Genomic DNA, 11,521 nt, shown 5'->3' with positions numbered 1-11,521 from the left:
TACAAACTTATTTGAATTTCTATAAAATTAGATTGCGGCGGCCAACCATTCCCCAAATCTCGCCACCAATCACTCCTACCCTTCATATAATTATTTTTAAAAAATAAATGAAAAAAAAAAAAAAAAGATTAATATGATAAGGATAGAACAAAACAGACAAACACTAAAGACTAAACCCATTCCCTACGTTGCAGTAAATTACATTTTTTTTGTTTTTCTTCTTGAATTGTTTTATTTTATATATTAATGTCAAATAATTTTAAAAAACAAAATAAAAACTCATGCAAGTGTGATGGTACGAGGAAGAAACGTCCTTACATAATATGGGCGTATGTTATATTTATTTTATGTCCGTTAGATCACATTCTTGATTCTTCTTACAATAGTCAAACTCAATAACTAAAATACATGACTAAAATAAACCAATTAAACATTAAGAAAAAAAATAAATAAGCCATGAAATATGTAATAGGATGTATGAAAATGGCCAAATAATAATAATAATAATAAAAGAGAAACAGAAAAATAGAGAAACTATATATTATTTACATTAATTGAAAGAAAAAAAAAATAGTAATAATGACAAAACAATGTTCATATAATTATGTTGAAAGTCATGGTTAAGATGGAGAGACAGAAAAAATATTCTTCTCTTTCATGCATCAAAGATACTCACCATCATTTCTTTTCTTTTCATTCTCTTTGTGATGGTCTAATTATGATAAAACTTTCTTGATAATAATCATAATAGTAGTAATAATATTAGTGATTATGATTTAATATAACTAGTCTGAAGAACAAATCCATGATTCCACCATACCTTCACTTCTTGTTGCCACATTAATCTCTGTTCCTTTATCACTGTTACTAACTCTTGCAGAGTTATTACTGTAATTGCCATTAATAGACCTTAACAGCCCTTGTTGATCACTCTCGTTATTTGACCCGCCACCCCGGCCGCCGCTGCCAAGGCTGATCACGCCATCTCCTCCCCAGTTGTCATTTCTTCTCAATGTTGCATCAGGTGATGTCACTATATTTTGAAGCCCTGTAAGGTTTGTAGGACTAGTCACATGGCCATGCCCATGGCTTAAACCGAACTCTTGTATAACTCCCATTTCTTGTTGCGGTTTAGTGGAGCCAATAATGGAAGAATTTCCAAGTGGGTATTTAGGTAGAAGAGAGTGAAGATTAAAAATTGGGTTTTGCAAATTTATGTCTAGGAGATTAGTGTTAATATTCTGCGGCGAATGAGAACAAGTGTTGTTGTTAGTTGATGAAGAAGATGAAAAAGGTGTTTGAATTTTCTGTGCGGCAGGTCTTAAAAGGTAATTAGGAGACGGCGAAGGGTCAAAATGGGTAGAAGCTGATCTTAAAGAAGAAGTGCCAAATAGATCAAGTCTAGTTCTTTGAAACGACGTCGAAGTAAAAGGAGGTGCAGGAATTCCAGTGAATTCTTGAACCATGGCTCGGAAATTAGTTGTATCGGTAGTTAAAACAGTAGTTGGTGCACGTCTAGATGCTCTGGATCTTTTTTTTGGATTACGACCAATATTGGTGGTGGTTTGATCGGTAGATGTGGAAGCAGAAGGTCTTAGTGTAGTTTCTGAGGGTTGAGGGATTTGAACTGAAGGAAAATGAGGTTTATTTTGTGATTGGTTGGTGAGAAATTGCTGGGTTGGAGAAGATGAGTCTATTAAAGCAGAAAGATCAGTGCAGTTGGTTTCAGATCTTAAATTTTTAGACCAGACCATATCAAGGTTAAGAAATGGGTTTGTGAGTTGGGAAGGTAGTGATCTAGTTGATGATGATGAAGGGTCGAAGTAATTTGATAAAGGGTCAAACATGGTTGATGATGAAGAAGAGTGGTGGGTTTGGTGGTGGTGGTGGTCTGCCGGTGGTGGTGGTGGTGGTGGGTTAGACATGGGACCAACATGGGTTAATGGGTTGTTATTATTGTTCAAGAAAACTGAGATTGACTCGGCGCGTGAATCATACTCCTCGTCTCCACCACTTGAAGATTGCATACTTCCACTATTACCAGAATCCATTTCCTTTCTTCAGAACAAAGAACTCAAACACACACACACAAAACAAATGAAGAAAAAGGACATAGACAGAGATATGCAGAGAGATTTTGGTTACTTACTTAGACACACCCATTTAAGATAAAAACTACAAAAACAAAGCATGAGGTAACAATAACAGTAATAAACAGAGAGAGAAGAAAGATAAATATCTTCTGGAAGAAAAGAAAAAAATCAGAGAAAGTACCCAAAGTTGTCTTTAAAGCTCTGATCTGCAAAGGAGAAGACAGCGTTTGGTTTGGTTATAGCTTTAACCTTGTCTTTAGACAAAAGGGTATTTGTAAAGAACAGAATAAACAGCCCACGGACCATGAAATGAAATTGATGGTTGCAGAGAAAGAAAGAAATAAAAATGGAAAATTAACAATTTGGGTTTCTGTTTCCTTTTGTTTTTTTGCTTCAAATATGAAAATTAGGGTTTTTTCAGTTTTGTTCAAGAGAGGAAAAAGACAGAGAACGAGAGAGAGAGAGAGATGGGCTTTGTTATATGAAAGAGAGCTCTACTAGTCTTTAAGCTCTTAGGCTGGTTTGGTTAATTCTGCTTGCGGTTTCTGTCTCAAAAGATAGAGGTGGGGTAGCCATGTGAGTGAGAGAGAGAGAGATTGGTGGTGTTGATGGGAAGCCAAGTGGTAAAAGTAACAGTGAGTTATGTTTTGGTTTGGAGTGTGAAACGAAGAAAAAGATCATAGTTTTAAGAGAGGGAGCTATTGAAAATAATAATAATAATAATAATAATAATAATATGTATTAGTAGTTTTTTATTTTTTTATTTTTTAAATAGTAGCATATACACATTAAATTAATAGGTTTTAAATTATTATTTTGAGGTAATAACGGAAATGGGCATGCAACCAAATTACGAAAAGAACTATCCAATAAAATAGAAAACTTGTAAAAATAATATTTTTTTTTGGTGTACATATATTTCTTGTATAAATAAAGTATAATAATATATAACAAGAGTGCAATATTGTTTGAAACATTGACAAATTGCAAAATCTTTAATAATAATAATAATAATAATAATAATAATAATAATAATAATAATCTGACAGTATCTAGATTCTATGTCCTTGTTTTGAGGGCGTTAGGTTTAATCATTGCTAAAGTAATTAGTTTCAAATTGATCTCTTTTCTTTACAGAGATTATTTAAGTTTAACTTTAACATGTTATTATTAATTAATAATAATAATTATTATTATTATTAATAGACTTAAAATACACAGCTCCACAGCCTTTGACCGAGTCAGGAAGCCTGATAATAATATCAGAAAATAAAAAAATTACGAAAAGAGGAAGAATCTTTCACAGTTTTTCTCTGCTGAAACTTATGCAAGAGTAATCATTAATTATTTTCTTTTATAATTTAAAAAGTTTTATTAATTTTATTTTATTTTTCTTTTCAATAATACAAAAACAAAAAAACAAAAATTCCAATCGAAGGAGGATGGATAGATCAGTTCAACAACAATCCTAAGTTCGCTGCAACTATCAGAACCAAAAAAGAAGATCAAGAATATTTAATTCATTAATAATGTATTTAATTAAATAATTATGTATCTAATTACAATATAAATACAAGTCTTTATCATTCTACGTGTTATATAATTAATATTATTTATTTCTTCTCTTCTTTTGTACTAATGGTCTGTTCTTGCCCCTACAAAAAACCAAACCCTAACCCTAAAGACCCGAAATTATCACGTATTCCAAGTCTACACGTAATAAAGTTACAAAAGCAACTTCTACTACTACTACTACTCCTATTATTATTATTACTACTTTTTTTTAACTAAATTAATTTCTTAGATATTAATATTTATTCAATAATTTTTTTTATAAATACTTGAAGGGTAATTTATTCTCAATGAATATGTTACAAATTAACTAATTTTCAAATATTTGATATACAAAATATATTTTTGACTAAAGATCTCTTGTACACTTACTCACCCTCTAATTTTATAGTTTTAGAGATATTTCTGCATTGATAAAGTATTTATTTATTTATTTTTAAGAAATGGATGTATTAAGAAAATATTTTTTATATGTAGATACATTTAAGAAGTTAGTGAACCACAAGTATACAGCCACGTGCAAATAGTTATTATTAATAATTATAATCTCAAATCACATACCTAACAATGTTTTATTCAAGTTACTTGCACCAGTAAAACTAGTGAGTTTTACCTGTGGAGGCGCCACCTACCAAAAGTGTGGAATCGACAGAAGCTCCATCGTTTTCAATGAACCTGTGCCTCACATTATCATTATTTAAGGATATGCAAACACAAAGTATTTATATTCCTCCACTTATTAGGACCGTTGGATTGACAAGTATCTTTCTGTGTTTCGACGTGTTGTGTGTGTCACAATAATTTCAGATCATAATTACAGTGCTATTCAAAAGGATAAAACAGAATATATATCATACATATATAATTTTGATGAGATGGAGGAAGATGATGGGAGGGTCCCCCGTAATCAAACGGTTATTAGCTTCACTTTTGGGTGCAATCTTTTCAGTTTCCTACCTTTTTCTTATATAGAAATATATTTTCTTCTTACCCAAAAAGATTAAGTAAACAAAATTAACCAACACTAATAAAATTTCTCTCATTCATTAATTTAAGTTCAACGTTCTCAAACAAAACATTATAAAAATAATATTTGGCTCGTGACCGCAAACAAACAACCATTCATTTTAAATCCCTTAATATTATAGATAAAATTCACCTGAAACTACAATTTAATTCAATAGATATAAATTTGCGCTTTAAATTTCATTTATAATTCTAATTAAGAATTAATCTTTACCCATAAAATGCGTATAAATTTAAATTAATAAATGATAAGGTTGTAAAAAAATTTATATAAAAAAAATCTAAAATGCTAAACTTTGGTGAGATAACTAAGAAAATGCTCATTCATCCTCTAAAAATTATTTCATGTATCAGATTATCGAACACAATAATATAGAAAATCGTTATTGCCGAACACAGCCTAAAACAGCTACCAACTATAAAAACAACTGATTCTATTGAACAGACCTTTAATGGAGGAAGAATATATTAAAAGTGGAAACGTATATTTCCTAATATCTATAGTATATACTCTTATTGTAATAACATTGCTCTATTATTATTATTATTATTATTACCATCAAGCCAACAGCAAATGCGATAACTGAAACCATGTTTGAATTTGGTAAGAAAAAAAAAAAACATATATATTTGGAATTTGGTTGAGTCAGTCTTCCAACTTGACCTAACCTAATTGGTTATGTCCCAACATCTTTTTGCATTGTTCATTCAAGTCCTTAATTAACCAATATTAACAAATTAAACCCACTATGGATACTGCAAATTGATTAAGTTGCTTTATCCTCTAGTGCAAGTTACCACAATAAGCTTAGTTACACGGTTATATTTTTGACTTTTGATCCCAATACTCTAATTTGGTGATACTTAGATTATTAAGGGATAGTGCTAAACTTGGATAAAGATACTTGTTTTTTTATGACAAACAGAAAATTACTTTATCAAGTAACTTTTGCATACCGTATTAACTTATAACCTTTTTCCTTAATTACCATCAAGTTGTAATTAACTTAATTTTACCAGGAAAATATTTAATACGTTAGATTCACTAAAATATAGTATACAAATACATAAAATTTATTTAAATTATGAAGAATAAATTAGGTACATTACATTCAATGTATTAAATGATCTCTCTAATTTTTTTTTTAAAAAATTCCCATTCTTTAAAATATATTCCCTAAATCAGAATTTCTTAAGACCACTCATAAGAATATTTTTCTGCTACCTTTTTTTTTTTTGGTTTTTAATTTATTTTTCCTTCTTTTTTGGTGGGTTTCTTCTCTGTTGTTATTCTTCACCATCCGTCAAGAATCCATACAACCGAAAAGATGGATATATACGAATTGAATTTCAATATTAGCTGTATGTCTTTTCCCTACTAGAAAGAAAAAGAAACATATGATATGAGACCAATAAATTGTTTATAAATATCAAATACAGTACAGGGAATGGAATACATGGAATCATTGTTTTTTTGATGTTCATGTTAATACGTATGTGTTTATTCCATTTTCTAAAAAAAGACAAAAAAAAAAAAAAAAAAAGAATTGATAATTGTTTATGTTTGAGAATTCCTCTTGATTTATATGAAAATTGGTTTCATTATACAAGTTTGCATGAAAATTCTTATTTATTAAATTTTGATATATGAATTTAAAAAAAAAAATTGTAATTTTGAAGTTCTCAAAGGGCTAACTTTAATGCAGATTGGCTCGTCTTAATTTGCTTCTTCAGGTATGGGTGTTCATGTTTTTTATCATCTTTCAAATGGGATTTTTCCTTAACTTAAATTCCTTTTTATATATACCAAAAAAAAAAAAAGTCTGATATGTACAAGGATACTCGTGAAATAACCAGAAGAAAAAGAAAAAGAAATGAATTTTTTTCAATTATTTTTTAAAAAAATTAAAAAAGATAAAAGAACTCATAAAATTTGCATATGACTTTAATGTATATATGTACGTGGCATTACTCAAAAGAATTATTTTTTCTAGAACATAAAGATATTTCATTCATAAAAAAGGTATCTACAAAAGAAAATGCCATATAAATCTAGAATATCTATATATAAATTTATTCTTCAAAGTAACTAATAACTACTCATCCGTTGATCTCCAAAATCATGACACTATTTTCTCCATATAATTTGTTTGGGATTTACATGGAATTGTTGCTATATATATCTATATCTATATATATATATATATGTAAGGCTGAATTTTCAATAACAAGTCTACCTTCACCTAACCCCAGTGGTCTAATTTAAATTTTGAACTTGCTTACAAAATTGATTAGACTCCACTAACCCTTTTCACTTTCCTTTTAAGTTTCTTTAATTTTGATTATATATATTTTCAAAATTAAGTACTCATATATATTAATATTCCTTAATTAAATTTATACATTCAAATAATAAGAATCCTCAATTAACAATCATACACAAAAAAAAAATCTAACAAATTTCTCCCTCAAATTGCTAACCATTCATTTGTAAATTTATTTATGAATTGTTCATTTTCACTACGATTTCTTATATAAAGAAATATGAACCAATACCTCTTCAAAATTGTCAATATATAAGTTTAAATTTTCAATTCGAGCAAAATTCACATAATAAGAATTTAAACTTCAGTCAAGAAAAATTTGGGTATGCCTATTGATAGATGTGAAATGAAATATTCATAAAATGTTTATTGCGATGCAATGCAACTTAATGGAGTATGGTACAACTCTTTATAGTACATTTCCTAATCTAATTGAAAAATAAATACCGAGCAAGAATCCATAAATGATCCAGGTCATTAATTACATGTTTAAATAGATCTTTGACTGAGTATTACCTTATTTAAGTCGATCTATAAAATTCGTTCCTATCACCTATATATAGCAAGATTATTAACAAGAAAATAAAAGCTCATCCACTATAATAAATAAAAGTAACATATGGATTTCTGAATAATAAACTCTTAATAAAATTTGAAGTGATAGTTGAAAGCAATGTTTTAGCTAAATCCTTCAACATAGCAGTCTATTTATTCTTTAAGTATGAGAGGGAATGAAATTGACAGCTCTACAATTATTATATAAACACTCCCTTTTATTTTCCATCACATTAAAGTGCAAATTATAAATTTTCAAAAAAAAAAAAAAAAAAACAAATTATAATTACAATAGTCTAAGCCCAAATTCCACATGCTATCAGCCCAAAATATAAAACTTAGAGGGCAAAATCTAATTTGGTTTCTAAATTATTATATGTTTTATCAGTTAATAACTCTTTGTACTCAAAGATTGAAGCATAAGGAGTATTCAAGAAATTATTTAAATTAGTATCCATTTAAAATATTTTTAGAATATTCCTAAATTTTAAATTATCTAACTCATTTAAAATGTTTTTTTTATTAATAATTAATATAATATTTATTAATTTTAATGATCAAATCCGTTTAATACAATAAATAAAATAGCAGGTAGTTGGTCAAGCATTTTGAAAGTTCAAAGAGATCGGTGGTGAAGTGGTCCTATAAGAGTATATACATGTTCAGAACTTGTTGGGGATAAGAAGAGAGGTGTTGCTGTTACATTTGACAATTGACTTGTCACATCTTCTTCTTCAGAAATGGAGTATCCAAATTAAGGCTCTGATATCTATGTGACCAAATTCTAACCAAATATTGTTGACTGTTCGAGGCACAACAACAACCGACCCTGTCTTTCGCAGCAAGTACATGTGCACTTCACTTTTGTAGGTCCATATTTCAGCACTATATGGGCTAACCCAAGTTTACAAATTCACAGCCTCATCAGCTCAAAGATTTTCACATTTGGGCCTTCAAAAGTTTTTCTTTATTTTTAATTTATTAAAAATTCAATAAATTAAAATGGTATTACGATCTACACACAGTAGATAGATCTCACCGTGAAAGTTACTAAGAGTGAAATAACGTTGGAGACTATATAAAAGGATAATTTTCTTTAGATTTATTAAATTAGTGAACACACTTGTGTGTCGAGAGAACTCGAATTCGAGATTTCTCACTTTTCACTGATAAAAAGAACTTACCTAGATAGAGCATGACCCAATTTATTCACGAAACCAATGAAATTAAGGATTATTTAAAAAATATTCTAAACTTTATCATTTTTTCCAACTGAATGATCAAAAGTGATCTGGTTTCAATAAAAATCTTTAATTTTATTAGTTTTATCTATAAGTAAGATCATAGATCCGGTCTAAATAAATAATTTTCACACCTGAGTGGCTACAATCTTTTCCATTAAATCATACACGATAAATTAATAAAAATTCTTATAATGTGAGAGAGATTAAAGTCAAAGGTAAAAATTTTTAATCACATTGTTTATATATAAATCATATGTTTAAAATATATACCGTGCATGTGAAAATAATATTGAATCATATTTTAATCATGTTGTTTATAGAGTTGGTATAAAATTATGAATATTGAATTTCACATGAATGTGAAAAGGAGTATCTTAATAATTTCTTACTCCATCGTACACCAAGTATAATTTAATGGTAAATGGATGTACACTGTCATAATAAATTTTTCGATTTGAATTTCCTTTTTAATATTAAAAAAATATTTTGCCTCCTCCAATGCTCCACCACCAACACGTTTCACTAATGCAACCACGTGTCTCTCTCCAGCCATGCAAAAACCTTTCGGTCATCAGCCTATAATCAACAAAAATTCTATCTCCAACTCAACGAAAAAGAAAAAGAGAGAGATGTCAAAGGTAAATCGGTGGATCCGCCATGGACGCAACAGGCTATCTCATATATTTGGGAAAGAAACTGCGAAGAAGGAAAACTTTCCAGTACTAGAAGGGCATCCTGCAGGACAAGAACATGCTCAAGAATCTATCGAAACATATGACACAATCAAAACCAACATCAAGAGACTTATTAAGGAGTTCAAGATTTATAGATGGAATCCTGACATCCCCAACAGAAAACCCTTTCTCCAATCCTATTATATAGACCTCTCCACCTGTGGGCCTATGGTAATATCTATTCTTCTGTAATTCAAGTATTTTCAGCGTACGTTTATTTATTGGTTTACCGTTCAGCTTTCAGCTGTTAGTTATTTTTCCCCTTTCTAGGTTTTGGATGTATTACAAAAGATAAAGGCAGAAGATGATTCAAGCTTGAGCTATAGAAGATCATGCAGGGAAGGGATATGTGGGTCTTGTGCAATGAACATTGATGGGACCAATACAGTGGCTTGTCTTAAGCCTATTGATGCTGACACTACGAAGCCCACTATTATTACTCCTCTTCCACACATGTTTGTCATTAAAGACCTTGTTGTGGATCTAACCAATTTCTACAACCAGTACAGGTACCAGTACTATCTTTAATTTATTCATTTTATTGGTTGAGATTGATTAATTATCTAGTTAATATCAGGTCAATTGAGCCATGGCTTAAGACAAGAAAGAAACCTGAGGATGGCAGGGAATACAGACAATCGCCTGCAGATAGAAAGAAGTTAGATGGGCTATATGAGTGTATTTTGTGTGCTTGTTGTAGTGCTTCTTGCCCTTCTTATTGGTGGAGTCCTGAAGAGTTCCTTGGACCTGCACCTTTGCTCCATGCTTACAGATGGATTTCTGATAGGTAATTTGTTCAATTTCAATGATTCTATTGTTTACTAATTATATTGAATAACTGATATCAGAATCGTCTTCTCAGTTCTTAAATGAAGTATTATTATTATATAATGTTTGTAAATGGCAGCCGGGATGAATTTACAGAGGAAAGGTTGCAGGCATTGACAGAGGATACAAAGAAATTATATAAATGCAGGACTATTAAGAATTGTACAGCATGCTGCCCTAAAAGCTTAAATCCAGCAGATGCCATTCACAAAATGAAGACCAAACATTTGCTTTCTCAGCCAGTAGAGCGGTTGGAAACCTTCTGATTTCAACAAGCTTAATGCTACTTAAGGATGCATTACAATGTATAACTCTTGCATGTCTTTTTCTTTCTTTCTTTTCCCTCTCTTCACCTTCACCTTCACCTTAATAACAATGAGATTAGTAGAATTATTATCAATGGGATTGAGATTAGTGGTATTAAGAATCATTCTCAGGATAATCATATTATAAGGTTGCAAACTTAATAATATTTTTTTTTCTTTTATATTTTTATAGAAAGCCATCTGAAAATATATGTAAAATTTTCACAATCAATAATTCAAATGATTAATTATTCAATTTAAATTATTAATAGGTAACAAAAATTTTCTTATGATAAGTAATAAGGATAAGAATAAGTCAATGGGCCTAATAAAATTTTCTTATATGAGACAAAAAATAAATTTTAGTAACAAAAGCCTAATAAAATTGAACTTATACTAACTCCACGAAACCAATTGTTAGAGGCTAGTAGTATAATTTACCACTTTACATTTTATATTTACATTTTACATTTATGATTTAACCTCATAGTTAGAACAACGTAAATGACTTCAGGCACACTATTTATAAGAAATTCTAATTTGATGGGATTGAATTGATGTTTTGGCTATTTTGCCAAGAAACAGGAAGAGTTAATGCTTGCAAATAATTTATCATTGAACACCATTAGTTAATATTGAAGCTCTAAGTTACAAGACTTTAGTATATGCTATAGCAAAAGCTACTTCGAAAAATGGCTCTCATGAATTAGTTTAGCGAATAAAATAGCTGCTGCTTTGGTATAATTATGATGTAAAACAATGCTATTTTTGATGGAAAATATGAATCAGTTATATAATTTTTCCGAAGGCAACGAATCAACAAAGGCTGCTTTCTTCCTC

At 29.6% G+C, this 11,521-nt stretch overlaps 2 protein-coding genes across 3 annotated transcripts; one reads left to right on the top strand and one right to left on the bottom strand.

Annotated features, from left to right (window-relative positions):
- Window positions 1-526: 526 nt before the first annotated feature.
- LOC105628070 (VQ motif-containing protein) lies at window positions 527-2,656 on the bottom strand. Its single transcript, XM_037638981.2, has 2 exons — window positions 2,275-2,656; window positions 527-2,034 (listed from the first exon to the last, which is right to left on the bottom strand). The coding sequence occupies exons 1-2, from the start codon at window positions 2,397-2,399 to the stop codon at window positions 786-788; spliced, it is 1,374 nt and encodes a 457-aa protein (XP_037494909.1). The 5' UTR covers window positions 2,400-2,656; the 3' UTR covers window positions 527-785.
- A 6,755-nt stretch (window positions 2,657-9,411) lies between these two features.
- SDH2-3 (succinate dehydrogenase 2-3) lies at window positions 9,412-10,863 on the top strand. Of its 2 annotated transcripts, XM_089718711.1 has the most exons (4): window positions 9,414-9,719; window positions 9,819-10,057; window positions 10,126-10,335; window positions 10,456-10,863. In XM_089718711.1, the coding sequence occupies exons 1-4, from the start codon at window positions 9,444-9,446 to the stop codon at window positions 10,640-10,642; spliced, it is 912 nt and encodes a 303-aa protein (XP_089574837.1). In that variant the 5' UTR covers window positions 9,414-9,443; the 3' UTR covers window positions 10,643-10,863. The 2 variants fall into 2 exon arrangements, with proteins under 2 accessions (XP_089574838.1, XP_089574837.1); XM_089718712.1 differs by lacking the exon at window positions 10,456-10,863 and having other exon boundaries at window positions 9,412-9,719; window positions 10,126-10,339.
- Window positions 10,864-11,521: the final 658 nt, after the last annotated feature.

Source organism: Jatropha curcas, chromosome 3 (assembly GCF_041381405.1).
Source record: "Jatropha curcas cultivar XTBG-Jc1 chromosome 3, XTBG_Jcur_1.0, whole genome shotgun sequence".
NCBI lineage: Eukaryota > Viridiplantae > Streptophyta > Magnoliopsida > Malpighiales > Euphorbiaceae > Jatropha > Jatropha curcas.
Note: the sequence above shows the minus strand (reverse complement) of the source record. Positions and strands in the feature narration are given on the sequence as shown.